Source organism: Cyprinodon tularosa, unplaced genomic scaffold, assembly GCF_016077235.1.
Source record: "Cyprinodon tularosa strain WSP-4 unplaced genomic scaffold, ASM1607723v1 ctg425, whole genome shotgun sequence".
In the NCBI taxonomy this organism is placed as follows: Eukaryota; Metazoa; Chordata; class Actinopteri; order Cyprinodontiformes; family Cyprinodontidae; genus Cyprinodon; species Cyprinodon tularosa.
Window position 1 is genome coordinate 902,041 of NW_024039147.1, and position 21,444 is coordinate 923,484.

Here is a 21,444-nt window from a genome sequence, read left to right on the forward strand (position 1 = left end):
TTAAAGGTACAATGTATAATAATTATAATGATTCACAGATACAAATGTAATATATAATCTACAGTATATGTAAGTTATTTAACATGACCTATGAACTGAAAATCTAAATTTTTCTTTTTGCCTCGTCTTAAAGATTGCTAATTATAATTATATAGGAGTCCGATCAAATTTGTGGATGAAGACATCTTTTGCACTATGGCAACACAGTTGACAAACTAATGACTGTAGAGATCACCATTGCATTGTGACTGTGGCAAGTTAGGCCTATACACAACCTTACACAGACTAATAAAATAGCATTTATATAGGTACAACTAGCAACTGCCCAGTTATAATGAAGATGGCCAATTGTCGCGGCGGTTGTTGCTTTTTTGTTTTGTTTTTTTCTGAGTGGTTTTGCATCTTTCTCCTGCCCTCGGTCCATGTTTATTTTAGTCAGAGGGCCCAAAACCGGGGGAATAATCACCTGGAGAACCGAGGTCAGGTTAGATGGCATTCCTTAGCTCCGGCAGGAGCAGAGGGGAAATCCCATGGAGCAAAAATTGGTTGAAAAGTCATTGAAAAGATCACCCCCCAGTTTTCAACGTCTATTATTAAACTAAAGTAGGACAAGATCAGACCGAACAAACAAAGCCCAATTTCCAACCATAGTTTTTATGAATAAATAAATACTATGAGGGACCGACCAGATCTTGCCTAAGAACCAATCTCTAAATGACGTTGGTGTTGGAGATCAGTTGAAGAACAGCAGCTGAGAAACCTACAAAACCGGGAAGAGCCAGCCTACTATGCCACCCTCTGGAGCTGAGGAACCACAGTGATAGAGGCGGCAGCTTTCCGCTGCTAGCTCAAGAAAAGTGCTGAGGAGCACAGTGGCCCAGAAAAGGTTACAGTTGACCAAGGCTAGTTAGAGGCTGGCTGTGGAGGATCGAAGCAGAATCGTGGAAGATCAGATTAGTCCGTCGGTCAGAGAGAGGTCCAAAGGCAGGTTAGAGTGGCTGTGGCCTACCATGAGGAGGACAGCGTAACATCAAAGCAGCCTTCTAGGGATACAGAGCAGGAAGAGACATGGGCAGGCCAAGGCTAGGCTCTAGAGTCTAACTACTAGAGATAGAAGGAGGACTGCTGAGGTTCAGATTAGCCTGCAGGTGGAGTGTATGAGAGAAGACATCAGCTGGTTTGTGTCTGTGCTGGAAGTAGGTACGAAACAGTCCTGCTTGGGATTATTTACAAGGCTTCTTGAAATACACTCACAGATCTACAGTATTATGAGCATTCTCCGCTTTAGCCTTTGTCAACATTATTTTCTTTCCATCATTTTGATTTAAAAAGGCTTGTCTCTACTATCTCTTTCAGAAGCAGTGGTCAATTCATTATATTTTATCATCTTCTAACTTGTATATTTGTCAATATACTTTAGATAACAATATTGATTTATGAGATAGGTAAATCGGACATTGCAGAAGCCTCCATATGGTTGAAAGGTGGAGGCAGTCTCCAGCAATACGAATAACTCAAATTGTCCTGGTATTTGGAAATGTGATGCTTTTTAGGTAGCATTATTTGTACAGCAAAAAACAACAATTAATAAACATTTGAGGACCGTTCCCCAAAAAAATTCTAAATAAGAGTCAAACCAATCGAATATCAGCATTGAGCAATCTTTTCAGTGGAGGTTCTTAAGATGCAGATATTTCAATGCATGTATCTTGATACTAAGAAAAAAACACAACCTCTGCCAAAAGCACACTTTTAGTATTTATTAAGGGGTTCCTGAATCTGCCCAGGAGCTGCTAAAGAAAGTAATCCGAGTGGTTTTATTTAATTATATCCCTACACCTCCTCCCTGGTATAGAAGGTTCTGGACAGTGTTCCGCAGATGTTTCCCAGACAGTGTCACATTTTGAACCCTGCTGGCTTGACAGCTGCTGACCGCAATTCCAAAAGGACATGTTCTGGTTCAGATCAACGACACTGACCCAAACATAAGCCAAGGGATCAGAGGTAGCAGAAAATCAGAAAGCAATCACTCGACTCATGATGATGCCAGAAGCATGCTGAGAGAAATTCAGATACTGTTTTCTGTAAACTCAGAGTAATTTGGGGTTTCAAGTTTCTGTCTGCTAATAAACTTTAAATTTTCCCAAGAAGAATTTGATTTAAATTATGTATAGCTGAAATATGTATGTTAAACATTAGATTTGTTGTACCTTCAGCAAATAAGGCTAAGGCAAAAATCTCTTCAGCTGCTGTACAGGTAACTGAGACTAATGCTAAAGTAACACGAAATAAATATCTAACCAAAAGGTCAGGGTAATAAAACTATGGCATAAAAGCTGCAAAGCAAATACCTGTTTCAGCAGAAATTAAAGAAAAGAGCAGAGGTTGCCGTTTAAGCTGAATCTAAATGATGATTGTAAAAATCTTTTTTTTTTTTTTTTTTTTTTTATAAGCCTGAAACAGACTTGATCCTGCAGTGAAATTAGATTAAAACAACTTCTCCACAGAGGTTAGATTCTTTCTTAACTGCTGCAACATGAAACGGATTTTGCTTAAGGACAAAAAATATTAATCTTGAAATAAACTGAGATCATTTTTTGTCTCTTTTTTTTGTTTGTTTGCTTTATCATCCAGACAAGCATGTGATTAACAAGGCAAAAAGAACAGAGGGCAAAATAAAATCTTTAAAAAAATGGTTCCTTTCTTCTTTTCTGCATTTCCTTTATCTGGTGTTTTCATATAACGTCTGCATAATGTTAGAAAAGTTTTAGATAATAGAATTTGGAAAGTTTAACATCAGTGAACATATGCTTGTAATTCTCGACATTTAGGTGTTTTTACTACATTTAGGCAGCTTTTCTGACATTTTATCACTGCACATTTTAGATACAGTAAGGCATAAACACAGAAACCCTGACCTCAGCAATTTGGGAATTTATCAGATCGGTGCACTCCCCATGCAGTAAGTGCTAACAACTCACTTTTTTGCAAAAGTTTAAATTGTGAGCAGGCATCTGTAAAAGTTATTTTCATTGTTGATAGGGGGGTGCAATGGAAAATAAGGCAAAATCATACAAGCAAATATCAGAGTTAAGGTCTTGAGTTTGTTGTGTAGGGGTCTGGAGCCATGTGGTACTTCTTCAAGTGTTTTGAATATAATGAGCATAAAAATTCAGCTTTCACAGCTTTACTATGTTTTGTGTTTCTTTCATAAAATGTGTTGATTCATTCTTTTGTTTTATTTTAGAGTGGAAAATTTTGTGTTTTGCTTTGTTTTTTCATAAAAATATTCATTTGAAATAATCAATTTAATCTCTCTGTAAAAAAAATTGACTTTCTGTACTCTAAAACCTGAACTATGAATAGCTCTTTAACAATTACAAAAATTGTTTGAATCATAGTATAGTACATAAGATTTGATATCTATTTTCTAATGGATATATAGGTGTTTTTAGGGCACTGGTTATTCTATCTCTTATTGGTTTGACAGTTATACACATGTGATCATTTTTACCTGACTTTTCTTTTTATAAAGCCTGCCAAAGAATGCTTTATGATTCAGTTCGAGCAGCCTTAGGAATGTTTTGTTCCTTTTTTAATAAAAGGTCATTTTAAAGGCATATTTTATTATCTACATTACGTAGTCTGCCATAACACCATGTGTTTTTTTGAATCAAACTAATTATATTAACCAGAAGGTTAACTTACCGTATTACCATAAAGTTTTAGAAGGGAAGGATGGGTGTTTGTATGTTGAAGTTTCTTAATGGATTCTGGAGACACATGATATAGTTTTGTGTGCACTATTGTGACAATAAATGTCAATAAATCTGATTTATTTGAGTTGATTTGATTTGAAATGGCTAGTTTGGGAATAAATGTGCTTATAAATTGGTGAAAGGGCAAAGTGACCGAGGGCCATTTTGTACCTCTAGATATATGTTACCAGACATAAGGCAAATATAAATATTTTCTGCTGCGTTAAAGAACAGAGTTGGCCTCTACTTATGCTATAGCAGGAGACTTGACCAAAGCGCTTTACACTACATTCAGTCTTTCACAAACACACTTATGGTGACAGGCTACACTGTAGCCACAGCTGCCCAGGGGCTAACCCTTCGACTGCAGGGGAAACTCCCACAGCCGACGCCACTGCATAAAAAATTTGAAAAGGGCAAAACTGGCATGACCAGCTTTGAAACTTGTGAATCATACATTAGCAACTAAACTTAGATTAATTCATCTGTGCAGAAGATGCAAACTCCTCTTAATCCTGTTATTTATTCAATAGAGGTCTTCAAAAGGCAGTTAATCCTCATTGTAGATCTCTTCTCTCCATATACTTGTGTTTATAAGAAGGTAAAGCGAAGCACAAGTTTTCCTGATGTTTTTAAGAATGTAATCCCCTCTCAGCAGTTTTCTTTTCATCTAAAGCATCAGAGGTTTTTCTCTTCAATGCTTTCTCAGTTTTACCACCTTCAGTCTGATAGATGTAGATTCATCTGTTAAGTTGTTGCACTCAAACCTTTAGCTGAACTGATGCAAGTGTGGCTCTTACCATCACCAGAGGTGCCAGTCCAATGAAGTCTCTTGGGGTGGTGTAGACCCGCATTAAGCCAACATCTTTGACATTCCCTGGCAGCTCCAGACGCCAGGAGATGGCCTGACTCTCAATCTGCTCGGAGACAGCTTTTGGCACAAAATCTAGCTGAAAAATCTCCAGAAGACCCCTGTTTTAGACATGAAATGGCAAATGAGAAGATGTGAATCTAAATCTGTTTGACTAAGGTTTAATGCTGCAGAGTCCATGCATTTGATATCAAATGTGTTTTTGGTTTAAAGCCATAAGCCAGTTTCTGAAAAAAAAGGATGCCTTTAATAAAACAAAGTGGTCTAGAATATGTATATTTTTGTAAAAAAGCTATAACCTGTTAAATCATGGTGTTAAAGGGAAAAAATACCCTTATATTTGTGGGAAAACAACCTGTTGAAATTTCACATAATACACGTGGGTTCATGTTGATTATAAACAGATGGAGAACTAGGGTGTAAGAGTGTGAAGGGAAGATAAGGTGAGCTGTCAGAAGCTTCAGCCAACAATCCTGGTCGAAGGACTGTCAGGGAAATTGTGTTTGATGTTATTTGATGCTTGAGAAGAGTGTAGGCATACCTGCCAGTGAGAAAAGATCAAAAAGAAAATGGTGAATTGAGCTGAGACTCTTTGAAGTGGACCAAAACTTTTCACGAAGCTAAACAATAAGCCTCTGAGTTGTTAAAAAAATCTAATCCAATATAAATCTAACAGTGACTATCTTACATTGATAGCAGAAGTGAAAACAGCCTCTTTAAAATAAAGATGTAAAAAATAAAAGATAAAAAAAGGGACATTTGTGGATTTAAAAGAAAACTCAACTTACTTTAAGAGAAAAAGTGAAAAATTATCACTTCGCTGTAATATTGAAAAAAGCAATAATACTTTGTTTTATTGCTCCCTCTAATAATACTTAATTGAAAAGAAGCATCATAAAAGTACATGTCTCAGTAGGTCAGGGACGTTATTTAGGGGGGACACCGGGGACATGTTCAATGCACTTTTTACTGACCAAAAACAATGTTACGCTACAGTATAAGCAGAAAACAACAGCTCAACCTTAACATGAAGCTGAAGCCTGCTTCCCCGAGTTTAGATGACCCATAAGCTTCTGATTGGCTCTCCATCTTTTCTTGTGCCTCGCTGCAAACATCTGATGCGGCACCTAATCAGGTCAGTGATTAGATGGTCACAGTGCTGAGAGAGTTGAGGAAACAAACACAGAAGATCCACTAGAAAAAATGTTGAACTTATTTACGTGTAAGAGTTATATTAAAAAATACTTGCTTCCCCCCCACTTCTCAAAGTAAACTTTCGTACATGCAGTAGGTAATGATGTACTGTGTTTCCTGATAGTCCTTAGTGCTTTAATGCTCATTCGAAAAAGTTGCAATCTGCATTAACGCATTAATTTTTTTACAATTGCATTTGGAGTTCTTCATTCGAAATGCAGCAAATGGCTTACAGTCCAAACTTTGAATTACCCTAAATTAAGTGGTGTCTCATGCGATAAAAGGAACTATATAATGAGTTAATATCAAGGTCATCATTAAATTAGGTTCTGGTGTATTGGTTAAACTACCTGCATATAAACAAAAAAAATTTGTAACTGCCACATTTTCCTTGTATTATTATATCCAAATTATAGATCTTTTTTTGTGACAATGTGGGATGTTACTTTTAAAAAAAAAAATCTATATATTTTTTTTAATGTACTTTTAGACATTTTGTTTAAGTAGGGGGATTTTTTTTTTTTTTTTTTGCAGAATATAGATTTACTGTAAAATTATATGTATCTATTAACAATCTAATGGAACTCTAGTATGAAGCTAATTCAAGACTCCGAAACAGACCCTGGAAAATAGCCTTATACAGTATCGAGAGTCTGTCTGGAGTCTGTCTCGCTATTACATCCAGCATTATCCTGGGTTAATCACACCCTGGAGTCGGAATGCCGGGTGGACCAACGTACACTATATTGCCAAAAGTATTTGCTCACCCATCCAAATTATTGGAATCAGGTGTTCCAATCACTTCCATGGCCACAGGTGTATAAATTCAAGCACCTAGGCATGCAGACTGTTTTTACAAACATTTGTGAAAGAATGGGTCGCTCTCAGGAGCTCAGTGAATTCCAGCGTGGAACTGTGATAGGATGCCACCTGTGCAACAAATCCAGTCGTGAAATTTCCTCGCTCCTAAATATTCCACAGTCAACTGTCAGCTGTATTATAAGAAAATGGAAGTGTTTGGGAACGACAGCAACTCAGCCACGAAGAGGTAGGCCACGTAAACTGACGGAGCGGGGTCAGCGGATGCTGACGCGCATAGTGCGAAGAGGTCGCCAACTTTCTGCAGAGTCAATCACTACAGACCTCCAAACTTCATGTGGCCTTCAGATTAGCTCAAGAACAGTGCGCAGAGAGCTTCATGGAATGGGTTTCCATGGTCGAGCAGCTGCATCCAAGCCATACATCACCAAGTGCAATGCAAAGCGTCGGATGCGGTGGTGTAAAGCACGCCGCCACTGGACTCTAGAGCAGTGGAGACGCGTTCTCTGGAGTGACGAATCGCGCTTCTCCATCTGGCAATCTGATGGACGGGTCTGGGTTTGGCGGTTGCCAGGAGAACGGTACTTGTCTGACTGCATTGTGCCAAGTGTAAAGTTTGGTGGAGGGGGGATTATGGTGTGAGGTTGTTTTTCAGGAGCTGGGCTTGGCCCCTTAGTTCCAGTGAAAGGAACTCTGAATGCTTCAGCATACCAAGACATTTTGGACAATTCCATGCTCCCAACTTTGTGGGAACAGTTTGGAGCTGGCCCCTTCCTCTTCCAACATGACTGTGCACCAGTGCACAAAGCAAGGTCCATAAAGACATGGATGACAGAGTCTGGTGTGGATGAACTTGACTGGCCTGCACAGAGTCCTGACCTCAACCCGATAGAACACCTTTGGGATGAATTAGAGCGGAGACTGAGAGCCAGGCCTTCTCGTCCAACATCAGTGTGCGACCTCACAAATGCGCTTCTGGAAGAATGGTCAAAAATTCCCATAAACACACTCCTAAACCTTGTGGACAGCCTTCCCAGAAGAGTTGAAGCTGTTCTAGCTGCAAAGGGTGGACCGACGTCATATTGAACCCTATGGATTAGGAACGGGATGTCACTTAAGCTCATATGTGAGTCAAGGCAGGTGAGCAAATACTTTTGGCAATATAGTGTATCATAAGGAGAAAGAGACAATGCATTTGAATAGAATAAAAATAAGAAGAGAGCAAAACAAATCAAGTGCAAATCCACTGACAAAATGGTTTCAATATGTCTAGTAGGGCTCACTTGAGTATGGATGAAGTGAAGGCAACTTTATTTGAACATCCAAACAGTAACAGAAACCCGATGAGACAGATTTTCTTCTTTGTGCTTTTTGTTCCTTCTGGATCAGAGCAGTGCTGGAGCACTACTGCTCCTGAAATAACCGATTGCAACTGCATTACATTTTTTTGGGTTGTTCTGAAAATCTCTGTGTGAGAGCAAACCTTCCCAACTAAAGGTGTAAAGTTCTTCTCGCTTCAGTCATTCCATAGATCAGACCAACTATAGTATTACACCTTTTTAAGTTAAACAAAAAACACAGGCGCTTCAGTCTGCATATTACAGTTTTCTATTTCCTTTGCATTAAATATGAATGGTCTATTCTAAAAATAAGACGAGTTTGAGTCTGAGAGAAAGGAAAGCACAAGCAGAATTTAATGCTTTTGCCTACTGAGAATCAATCCATCATTAACCTTTAAGCTCTGCATCGTGGCTATAAACGTTTGTATGCATTTATGGGCCTGCTCATCTGTTATTTGTCAGTGTGAGCTCTGGTTGAAGCAAGGGACAAAATATCTTCACTTTCTAATCTACATTTCTAAAACGTGCAAGTGCTTAAGCCTGGATAACGTAGCCGTGATTATGAATGACTGCTGAAATGTGGGTCGGATGGATGGTGGGTGGTAGTGAGTGTCTGGGTGGGTGGGATCTTGGTTGGTATATACCAGCAGACTTAAGTGATAAGATAGGAAAGGCAAAGAAATAAGAAGAGAGAAGATATGCAATAAAGAAGTAATGTACAGTAATAGTGAGTGTGATTAATTGTTGTTGCATTCATTTCAACAGGTTTTAGTTTTGTTTTGGGTCAACGCTTTCAAAAAAAAAACTTTATACAATGAAATTGGGCTCTAAATCTGAAAGAAATGTAGTACTCCACACAAAATCAACTACAATTTCCTCTTTATCTCCATTTTATTTTCCTTCTTTATAGAATACTCTTTGCACAATGTCGCATATTTACACAAATGTTCGAAAGGCACAGTAAAGAAACATAAATCAGATGAAAAAAATTCAATGCACAGAAGATTAAAAGGTTATTTCTAGATTGGATCAGTGCATTGGAGGTCATGCTGTTACGCACGAGAGATGCATTGCTGAGATTGGTTGTTACGTTGTTACACGCCTCAATAAAAAACATCAATTAGCAACACTGACAGGATTATTCTTCTATCCTCTGGTGCCCAGATGCAGGCGCTAGGTAAATGATTTGATATTTATCCCTGAGCCCTCCAGATGTTCCTGGATTCGGTACAGTTAGAATTAGGGCTTATAGCAGTTATTACTAAACCACTTTTGGTTTGTAAAAGGTCTTATGATGCACAGTCAGTCAATGCATTAATTATGTCAATAATCATGACTTTTAAAAAAGTAGACAGCATTTCAGTGATGTGAACCTAGAATATAAGTAGGTCGCTGGATGACAGCAAGCCTAAAACCAAACAGTCACAGTTGACTCCAAGGATTCAGGCTTTGTCTTTTGTCAGGATATTAAACAATGTTATTCAAAAGGTTAACTGGAAAACAATGCAATCTGACCCTTTTAACAAAACCAAATCCAAGCTAGAAAATTAAGATGGACGTATGCTTTTTTACTTCCCTTATTAAATGTTAGTGGCAATTCTTTTTTTTTGTTTTTTTTTCTTTCTAAAGTGTGATGATATTTGCCATGCAAGACTATTGATTTTTAATGTAACTCACCATCTGTATTAAATCACACAACTAATAGATACATTGAACAGTGAACTGACTACTAAGACTGCCAGAATTGTTTTGCTTTTTATTGGTGCAAGACTTAAAAAGTCAAATGGAGTATAATGTTCGAAGGCTCAGTTGCAAGTTACAATTTTACTGAATAGGAAACAGAATGTAATGTTATTTTATAAATAAAAAAGCAGTTTAAGTTGGTCAATTAAAGCCTAATTTGACCAAAATCATACTAGTTAAAAATTTAACAAATTTGACATTCATCATTATATCACAGTTTGCTTACCAAAGGATCAAAATGCACAATTTGCTGATCCAATACTATGACTACAGCAATTTGATAAGAATTTTTATATTTTAATAATCAAATTACTTTCAAGCAGGAGAAACATTTAGGAAACATGTTAGAATTTTCTATCACCCTTAACTATACCACTGAGGAGAAACAAAAAAATCCCAGTGGTATTTCATTGGTCTTTATATAGTTTTACATCACCCTTGGAAGTCTATAGCATGCTAACTACTTAACATTAGATTCAGCTTGAAGGAAAACCTACACAAAAAAGACCAATTAGCTCTACCTTGAAACCTCCTGATGTACAAAGAACAGTTTTTTTTTTTTTTAAGCAGTTAAGAACTAATACACAACTGACAAGCTGAATAAATTAAACACTTTAAAAGCTTAACAATGTTGCTTAATAAGGAAAATTATGACTTTTTAACCAAAGTTGCATTTGAAGTTTTTTTCAATTTTCCTCTAATAGTAACCACAAGGATATAGCTGTTTCTCTCCAGGGTTTGCTTTTATGACATTGAAAGCTTGCTTGTCAAGAGTCCAGGACTAACAGGACTATACTGATACTTTTGCAAAGAAAAGTGTTTACTTCAACTCGTATGCATGGAACTGTGTGCCAGCTGTACCTATCTCTTCACTTGACTATGGAGGGACATAGTGATAGTGATATTACCATCACCTAAAGGGCTGGATTGAGAAAGATAGTGGCTTACTTAGGTAAAGGTAATGTGGCCTTAAGTGACTGCCTATTTTTTTTTTCTTTTTTCATTGTGGTTATATCCATACATCCATCTTCTCTTGCTTAATCCTTGTCAGGGTCTGAGTGAGGCAGGTGCCTCCCCCCCGGCAGTCTAAGGGCCGGATCTATCAAAGGTTTGCGTGTATAAAACGCGAGCTATTTAACTGTGTCAACTGTAACGCTAAAAAATGTACAAACTGATCTATCAACAGCGTGCTAAAAGGATTTGGTCTTTAAAACGTGCTAAATAGAGCCTCTTATCCATTTAGTAGTTTTTCTGCAATGAATATGCAATATGGGGCGTTTACACGCAAAAGTGCGTCTTGTGGGAGGAGAACATGTAAATATATTAATTTAGCACTCGCAAAGCGATTTATCAAACCTGAAAGCAATTTTGCTAACGGTACCTGACTCTATATTTAACATGTTTCAAAAGAAGGTGCAAAGGGTCTGTATGCGTAATTGCGCACACATGGCAGCGGTTATTGTCGCAAGAAGGAGGCATCGAAATGAAGCAAGGAGACGCAGAGAACGCATTTTTTCACTCCGTGTGAATAATTTTGGAATGAACGAGGAAACGATCATCAAAACATATCGTTTATCCAGCATTGTCATTTTGGAACTGTTGGGGGAACTCCGAATGGATTTGGAGCCAGCCACAAGGAGGACCCACGCAATACCACATATCACAAAACTCCTTGCAACATTGCACTTTTTTGCATCTGGGTCATTCCAGCGTACGGTTGCAGCGAGAGCTGGGATCTCCCAAACCGTTTTTCAGAAGTGCTGTCCGCCGTCCTAAATGCCATGTCGCCCTGACGCCCTAACGGAGAACCCCAACCTCCCCCCTGCGCCTGTGGAACAACATGCCAATACTGCGGGGATGCGTACGCGCAGTAATCTCATCCACAGTCACTTCTTGTGAGCCATTTGGTATGTGCATTTTTCTACAGGCCAATACATACCACCTTAGGGAATAAAGGTTGCCAAAGTTTTATAGATACTACTTTGCCACAAACCACAAAACGCGCAAAACCATCATTTAAATAGGGCGTCTCCAACAGTTTTGCACCTGCCACCAGTTACGCAATCGCTCTTGTTAAATCACCCGCAAACCATGGTTCAGCCCCTCGCGCAAAATTCCAGTTTGCGAGCGCAAATTACTGCACGCAAAATTGGATCTTGATAAATCCGGCCCTAAGGGCGAGAGGCGGGGTACACCCTGAAAAGGTTGCCACTCTGTCACAGGGCAACATAGAGACACACAAAGACACACAGTCATGCACACACAAATTTACACCTAAGTAAATTTTTTAATGAAGCCAATTGACCTAAAAGTCATGTTTTTGGACTGTGGTAGGAAGCTGGGGTACCCAGAGAGAACCCATGCATGCACAAGGAGAACATGCAAAAAACTCCATGCAAAAAGCCCCAGGCCAGAACCTTTTTGGTGCAAGACAATGGTGCTACCCACTGCAACAGTGCTACCCACTGCACCAACATGCAGCCACACGTTGTGGTTACATTGCAAAAGCAATTAGTTACCCAGCTCTACTTTCAACTGACCTTTTCAAGGCAATGGAAGCCTTCCTACGGCAGATGACTGTAACAGTGTTTGGAGTTGCTCCTCTCCCAGGCTCCACAACAACGTCCCACTGTAGAGGATCACTAGGCCGAGCCGCACTGAAGGACATGCCTGATTTTACAGAAGCCCTGTGTAAAAACATTAAAATTCATTATTATCAAACTCTAATAAGACCAATGGGTTGATCACAAGTGACACATTACCTGAGCAATGTACAGAATCAGTGGTAGATTCGTCTGTTATGAAACCTTATACAATTTTTCAAAGGTGTACATCTAAGTGGTAATGTGTGAGACAACTAGAATAACTTATTAGGGACAATATCAGACAGACACAGCAATTTGAGCAGTGCAGTTTTTTTTGACACAATGCAAACAATGAATTTGACTGGGTTACATTATGAAAAAAGTAAAAATGTATATATATTTAAAAACTTTGTTTCTAAATGTAAAGAAAGCCAAGCTGCAGACATAGTTACAGAGCTGTGCCATTGCCCCCTTATGACCAACTTTTACATTATGCTCTCAAAAGAGAACAGATAAAAAAAAATTGAATAAATTTAATGGAACCTACAGGAAACCCCAGTCACAGCAAAGACTGCAATGCGGTTTATTACTCGGCGAGGCAGTGAAAGATGATTGTCAATGAGCATCTTGGGAAGTTTGCTGTAGTTATTTTCTAATTTGATACAAACAGAGCCACTGAAAGTAATTTTGAACAGGGGGTGCTGTGAAACTATTTTTTGGTATTTTTTTTAACAACAGCCCTATGAGCCTATAGGCCTATTTCCCGACTTTATTGTCATATACACTTCACTGCAGGTAACCAGGGTCTGTATCAGACAGACATCATCAGTTCTCAGGTGAATATATGCGCTATTAATTAAATTTCATGAAAACACTATAACAATGTAGATTTGGTCAGCTGGCATGAACCTGAGTCACTGTGTTTATGTCAGATGTGACTCTGTTGGCTGGCAGAGTCTCCTCACTCCAGCTGCTCTCTGTTGTCATTGTTGCGGTACTGGTGTTCTTCTTCAATGGTGGTGGTTTTTGCAAAAAATCCGGAAATGCGTTTCTGTCATTAGACCATATAAAGTATAACTCTTTTCTCTGCGACCACTAGCTTAATTGACGTTGCCATGACAATGTAACTTCTGTCAACTTGTGTTGATTAGGCCTCAAAATAATTAAAGTTAAATCGAAATACAGTACAAGTAAAAGTAAAAAAAAAAGAAAGGCAAAATACTATGCACAAATGTATAAGTTGTGCAAAATATTAGTAATACATTTTTTAGAAATCTCCCTGTCGCCACTAGGGTGTACTGCAGCTACCCCACTTCCGCTGGTATTCCAGCTAAACCGGTGCAGCCACGTTTGTTTTTACTGTATTCGACCTTCCGCCTCTGGTTGAAGCATTGACCTGATACACATCACTACATCACATTGGTCCGAAACATTTCTGTTTCTGCTGGCTACTGGCAAGATGTATTTTTGAGAGATCTCACGACAATTCTTCTTGCTTGCAAGTCAATTAAAAAGTTATACAAGTGTTACAAATATTTTTCCTCTGAGCAAATCAGGACAGTTTTCTGGTCAGAGAAACTCTTCTGTCTGTCTGACTCTTTCTCTCTGTCTTAGGATTGTCACCTAACTCATGTAGCTGCACAGCAACATTGTTTACATGAGTAAAAATAGAAAATCATGTGTAGCTATAACTGAATGGCCAAAATGCAAAACAGAATGACAGATGTTTGAGACATAAATATTACTAAACAATGGGTAAAACTGATCACAAAGCAGGGAGAAAGTGAAATGACTGCACACTCAAATTTAAGCCCATATACAAAGCTGATAAGATGCATGTGAAAACCATAAAAACAATAACAGGAGATCACCACTAAGAATTGAGGACATGGTTTTGAAACTCCTAATAAATTCAAATATTTATTCGCTTTATACTCATGAATTTTATTTTTTTGGATGCATAAAAACTTAAGCCTTTAATTTGGGGCCATCTATCTATTCAGCACCGTATAAACTAAAATATAAAAATTATGACAACTAAAGGTAACCTTAATGTTCATATTTAGTTATAAATCCATCAAAATTTCAAATTAGTGGTATATATTTTTATAAATGCAGTAGGACAAGGCCCATATTCTGTTGTTGCTCTTCAAAACAGGATAAAGAATACACGGCATTTGAGAAGTGTAAAAAAAAAAAGGATCAAATCTCAGTTGTGGATGCCTGCAGAAAAATAAAGACACCAAGTCTGCATAACAACCAGAGACATAGGATACTTTACAGTTGTTTCTTTCAGCCCCACTGAGGCAATTATGGAGTGTATATGGGTTTGTCATGTATGAAAAATTATCAGGATTTAAGAGAAAAACTATGATAAATCATTTAAGCCACAAATTTTTAGATAACATTTTCTTAAAAAAAGATTATGAGTATATTCATGATCATTATTTTCTTTTAGCTGTTTAAAGTGAAACTATATAGTGCCAGTACCACCTGATAACCATGAATCCAGTTGAGCAAAACAGTTTAAAGACTCGTACCAAAAGAAGGGACAAAGCAAATCAGTACGAGGATCATCCTGGATTACAGGGAATCTTGTTCGAAACTCACACAGAAGCTTCCCTGCAGGGAAATCTTGCCTTTGCTTCTCAATCTTTATCAGTGTCAGCTTCTACTGGGACTTTCTTAACACAGGTTGGAAACAAGAAAGCACCCCGTCTATTTAACTCCTCCCTCTTTTTTACTAAGATCTATTCACAGTTTTCTGTTTCAAATCCTACACCTACAGCTGTTTTTTTTTTTTTTTTTTTTTTTTTTTGTACACGTGCTGCCAATAGCCAGGAAATGTATGTTGTTGTTTTTTTTTTCTCCTGGTTCTATTGTAAATCTGATGGTTAGAAATGGTGTGTGTGTCTAACTCACTGATGTACACAGTTAATCCTTGCAGGCAGCCCAGATCATCTTTACTCTAAAGGGTTAACCTCTTCCTTGCTTTTCAATCAGGGCCACAGATTATCTGGCCTAACCATGCTGGAGTGGACTCAATCTTGGCCCAAAGAGTGAAGTAAAGCAGGGATTTCTCGCTGGAGGAATCAATCATTCTGCCAAGCTTCTCAGAGCGAGCCTTCACTCGGACTTAGAGCTCAGCAGTCTTGTCTTGTCCCGCTGCATGCTGCATGTGGCCGCACGCCAGAAACACACAGACTGAAATTACTGACCCAACTGGACGATTTCCAGCGTTTCGGTTAGTAAATACAAATTTGGAGATTTCAGGTGAAGAGACCACAAATCCTTTCAAATAGTCAATGCAGCAGCAGATGTTGAATCCTCAGCATCTACCGACAGATTCTCATTCAATTATTTTCAAGAAGACTGACAGAGCTGCATTCAGGTCACTCAGCCTACATGTGTGCCATTAATGTTTGTTTTTGCCAGAGGAACAGAATATTTAAGAAAGACTTTAGAAAAGCTTTTTTTTTTTGTCATAGGTTTAAGCATGGGAATTCTGCATTATTACCCATTTGGCTGAATCATTTAGGAGATTACTGTGTTGTACCCAGACTGAAGCATGATATCACTAAACTGTAGGATTACAGAGGAAATTACTTTGCTTTTCAGACAAAACAATTAGGGAGAGTAGAGACAGCAAACCAAACGCATGCTCTACAGGCTTCCTCTAAAAACTTTGGAGTGTAACATTATAACAACAAGAGAACACAAACATAAACACTATAATTTGGTAAAACAAATAAATAGAAAAAATGTGGACGTTTAGGGAATCTGAATGGGAATATTACCAAACTGATTTATAAGTAAAAGGTCTAAATAGGAATGCGTTTAACACTATTACTTCTCAATGTAAACTGAAAAAGTGATCATCTATTAAGTTGAAATAATAATAAAATGGTAAAGAATTTACAAAAAAATAACCTCACCATATAATAACGTTGAATGTAGCTAGGAGGAACATTTTCTGCATGGACAAGTGACGTGTTTTCAAATAAACATATATTTGTTTCGTTTTTTTATTTGATGCTTTGTTTATTTTAATCAATCACATATAGCTCAGTGCGTTCTTCACACAATATTTTTCTCACAGTTTTGTTTAGAGAAAGCCCTGCAAGCTGGATTTGATTCTGTGATGAAAAAGTGACAAAATTGTTAAGATGTATTTTTTTTAAAAGCCCTAAAATTAAGTTTAGGACCACATAATAAATGCATAAAAAAGTAGCACTGTTATAATTCTACAATAACAGAGTAAAGTAGAACATTGTTCACAGTGTTCCCAACATAATGTGGCAGGAAGCAATAACTACAGTACCATAAGGACTTGCGCAAATGTATTAATGCTAAAAGAAATGTGCTCTGAGAATAAATCCATGCATAGTGATTACTGCAAACTTACTGGAAAAGTGCAAACAGCAGACTTTTAGGCAGATTGTTCAAGTACATGTATTTAATGCCAATGAATGCAACATATTATTTTTCCACTTTTGGCACCTTTACGTAATGGAAAGTCTCTAATACAAATATATATTATATTCATTCATATCCATTGTTTGCATTATCAAAAGAGACATGTCAACAAAGCAGAGCAGTTAAAATATGGATACAACAACAATCAAGTGCAGCAGATAACATGGGCCTATGATTCTTTTTTTATTAGTGTACCTCTAGCAGACTCATTAAAGTTTATCATCCAATCCTTGTAATTTGATTTAGATTATGTTTAATTTTCGTGTTGTTTTTATACACAAATCTCCTTCAGGTATTTAAATATATCTGCAGTTCAGAACCCCCTAGTGCAAATTATTGCTTGAGAAACAAATTTATTCTTGGTTGGTTTTGGCATGTCTCTATAGCCTGTAGACTCCCCTGAGATGACCTGGGGCCCCCTCTGGTCCCACAAAAATAAAAGTCTAGCTCTGGTACTATGAGGGAGCCCCCAAGAGATAGTACCCCCCCCCCCCCCGTTTTTTGTGTTCATTTTAATTTCTATTCAAAATAGGTTTCTCGTACAAACAACATTTTTGAGCGCACTTTGAAAATTGCATTAAGAAAAGGTTAAGTCAAAGAAAATAAAATCTAAGGTAAAGTTGAAGACTTGGCATTGTTATTCCTTCTAAAAAAAAAAATAAAACATCACTAATCCTCTATTTTTTTTTTTTTTTCTTGTTTGTTTCTTTTTCTATTTTTAGAACAGGTCTTGAAAAGTGCCCATCTTACTTTAACTGTAAAAAATCTCTGATGGTACCTGGAAAGTAAGTGAAGATTGCAAACCAAAGGAAATTTAGTGACAGTTTTCAGTGGCCTTGTTTAGAACATGTATGGTTGGAGAAATAGGGACTGTGGCGAGTTGCTAAAAGCTACTTTTCTCGAGATTTGGCTGTATTGACAGTATTGCTGAGGTTGGCGCTGCCATTTTTACAATCCCATAAGTGCAACCCAGAAGTCTCCAAATCAAGTAAACAAAGAACAGTTTTTAAATACCTCTACTAACAGCTGTTAGAGGTAATTTATGTTACAAAAAATGAAATTAAAGAATATATATAAACTTTAATGGCCTTTAAACTTTAAAGTAATCGAATCAAAGAAAAAGCACTATAGATTATTTTTTTTTTTTAATTAACCATGTTCAGTGTTCACTTCCAGACTGGATTGTAAAATGTCAGCATTCTGCCCCTACAGTATGGTGCCTCTCGATATTTAAAAAGGTTTCATAGAAAGTTGTCACAATGTCCCAAAAGAGTGAATACACTTAGCTTCATAGAGTGCTATTTCCTTTACTCATATTTTTATTTCATCCATTTAAAAAAATGTCAAATCTGTCTAAACTAATATCATCAATAAATATAAATCATTTTCTCATCAAATTCTGCTATGTAATTGTATTGGTAAATTAAGCTTAGGGGGAAGTTTAACTGAAGAAAATAAATTACTTGCCCTCATCATCAGAGGCTCATCTGCCTCTGACACAAACCAATCAGCTTTGTACCACAGCTTCACGAAGCCCAATCAGCATCCAGAGTTCATCTTAAAAGGTCTCCAGGTCCAGGACTCAGTCTGCTGCCCAGCCGAGGGCAAGCAGAGGTTTTTTTTTTAGTTTAAACTTCTTTGAGCAACAATACAAGCAAGATTTACATTGAGATGTTAAGACATTTTAGTAGTGTTCAAAAGGAGTAGGTAGAAGTCTAAGAACTTGTAAGAACCTACCCCAAAGTTAAGGTTGCGCTAGGTCTGATTTAGACTCAGATGATCGAGATTCAACCCCCCTCCATCCCCCACTCCACCATTGTAGCTACAGTAAGTTCCATCTGGCTTTTCTATGGTGCTTCTTCAACCTTGTCCCTATTATAGTGGAAGTCCTACCGGACTCTTGCTGCGTTCCCCGTCACATCTCAACCCGTCCAGCATAAGACCGCCATATTGAGCCTGGTTCTGCCAGAGGTTTCTTCCTAAAGGGGAGTTTTTCCTCTCCACTGTCGCTTCATGCTTGCTCATCATGAACCGGTTCCTGCAAACCTGTGTTCATCCAAGCTGGACATCTAGCTTCAGGGTCCCGAGTGAAGCTCTAGTATCAGCTCACACAGTCTACCGAATCTCACCAATTCAGTCTAAGCAGATCGTCTCGCCAGCCAGCAGTCTTTGGACTGAACAGACTTCATATATCTCCACTCCACCACCAGTTTCAGGCCTGAGATTGAAACATGCCTGTTCTCATACACCTGCTTGTGCATATTAAAGTAAAATTCAGCGCTAATGTTTCCTGCTGAGGTCTGAGCACCAAATAATAGTATTAATAAAATTCTTCTGATTATCTTTTTCTTTCCGTGTGAGTTTTTGACATTAAAATGATAATTGTGACAGCTAAATGGGGATAAGACTTCAACTGATCAACTTACAAATGTACAGCTTGAACAGATTATGTTAGAACGCTAAAATTCATTTTCTTATAATGTGATAGCAATGTGTTAGGGAAAATTTTATTTAGATTATTTTATTGACTGAGTGCATATTTTGTTGAAGCCAATTAGTGCAGTTGTTAATCTTTACAAATGGCGTTTTGTTTATAATGTATAATGTTTGCAACAATCCTAAACTTTGAAATAAATCCAAATCATAGAAGCTTATATATATATATATATATATATATATATATATATATATATATATATATATATATATATATATATATATATATATATATATATATATATATATACACACATATATGTGTGATATTTTAATAAACAGCTTTTAAGTCTACACAGTCAGGTGATGTAAATCTTAGAAACAGCAAAGAAAAAGTTTAGAACAAATTGAACTGTGTGCTTTTCCTTGGTGACAGTGTTGCTTTTATATTAAGCTCAGTTCAACCCAGAGGATTTAAGGAGATTAGTTATTTGTGTGCTGCTCCATTAAACAGATGCATTATTTATGAAGTCAAATTACCAAAAAACATTGTTGAAAAGTTTGTGGGATGTTGAGATAAGAAAACCAGTGAATCATTTGCCAATTATTTCCCTGTTTATGGAAGAGTGGTCTTCATAACTCCCCCACTAAGTGTGATGCTTCAGAAGCAAGGATATGTCTGACAATTTATGCAGCCAGTAACTGGCAGTCAACGCAAGTCACTCTGCCGTTCATGCATATTAGCACATGGCCTTGACGGTAGGGCCTCATCAGTATTTAAGTGCCTTAAGTAATCGTTTAAATGCATGGAGCTTATTTCTCCTGAATATGCTTATATGTAGTATAGATCCCACTTACACTTGCTTTGTCTCTTATATGTTATGTATTTCATAAACAATCATTTTTTCCCCCCGTGTAATTCCCCCTAAGCTCTTGTCTCTGTAAGACTGGATTTACAGAACAGTGATTAAACTGATTTCGATGAATGATATTTACCACTTGTTAGAAAGAAAGGCCAGATCTTTCCATATTTAGCCTCATCAAAGCTCTCAACTCAACTGTGCGCTTTATGTAGCTTTAAATGAAAAGTAAATAAATGTCCCATTTAATGATCTCCTGTAAGTGACACTGAAAGCTGGAAACTGCACATTAAATTTGATTGTTAAGCACTACATAACAACTTCACTTCAAGAGCCCTGGACTTGATCTTACAGCTGGAATGACAGAATTAAAACTTTTTCATAATAAGGGACATTCTATTACAATTTTGATACAGAAATACCATAACATTACTTGCAATTTTCAAATAACAGGAACAGAGGTCTAATATCTGTTTAACTTTGAAGATTCATTTAACAAAAAGGTAAAATATAACTTCCATGTTTACATTAAGTGGCACAGAGAACAGTCTGAACATCTGTTCAGAAATACATTCAGCACCAGTCTATTAGGACTTGTCTGATGTGCTACTCCGCACTGTGAAAAAACAAACAACTTTAGATTGATCATATTTAAAATTGCTGTCACACTTATGATGTCAGTTTGAACAGAAATGGGTGTTCAAAAGTTTGAGAAAGAAGTTGAATGAGCCATGATTTTCCGTGAACAATATTCATTGTCTATTCTGTAAGTTAAACTAAATCAAATTTCCCTTAATTCCCGATGCTGGTTTTAGAGTTTTGTGACCCATATTCAAAGGAGAAATAGTCCTTACTGTATGTGAAAACTGTGTCAGACGCAGATGGCAACTGCCAGTCTTTTAAAGAAGAAGCCACTCCTCATAACTTTGGAATACTGAGCTGGAAAGTTTGGCTTCATTGCAAAAAAAAAAAGCACCCTGGAAGTGTGGAAAGAATACAGTGATTTTTTTTTAATCGACTTACTGTATCATGCATTTTTAAGTAAAGCTTGGAATTTACACAAATCATCTAGTTTAACTCCAAAAGACTAACGCCTAAAAAGTCCAGAAGTTCCACAAATGTATCTTATTATCCCCGTGCCATCTTGTTTTCGAAAGCAAACTGTCAAGTGGTGGTCTTTAAACTAAGTTCTTAAAGTGACATCTTAGAATTAATTTAAGAATAATAATGGAGTCTTGTTAAAGGAAACAAAAACATAATTTACCTCAAGCACCTCTTAATCAGCTTGGTCGCTTTATAACAGCACATATCACAGATCAATCGATAAAACCTTTTATTAGAGATTTCAGACTCATACAACTT

General features: G+C 37.3%; 1 protein-coding gene across 1 annotated transcript in view; it reads right to left on the reverse strand.

The window, feature by feature from the left end:
• LOC119792612 (transmembrane protein 132D-like) overlaps positions 1–21,444 on the reverse strand; it is a 40,307-nt gene that overhangs the window by 14,466 nt on the left and 4,397 nt on the right. The window contains exons 3-4 of the mRNA XM_038299333.1: positions 12,266–12,412; positions 4,559–4,730 (exon numbers count right to left, since the gene is read on the reverse strand). Coding sequence (XP_038155261.1) covers positions 4,559–4,730; positions 12,266–12,412 — 319 coding nt within the window. The remainder of the gene's footprint in view (positions 1–4,558; positions 4,731–12,265; positions 12,413–21,444) is intronic.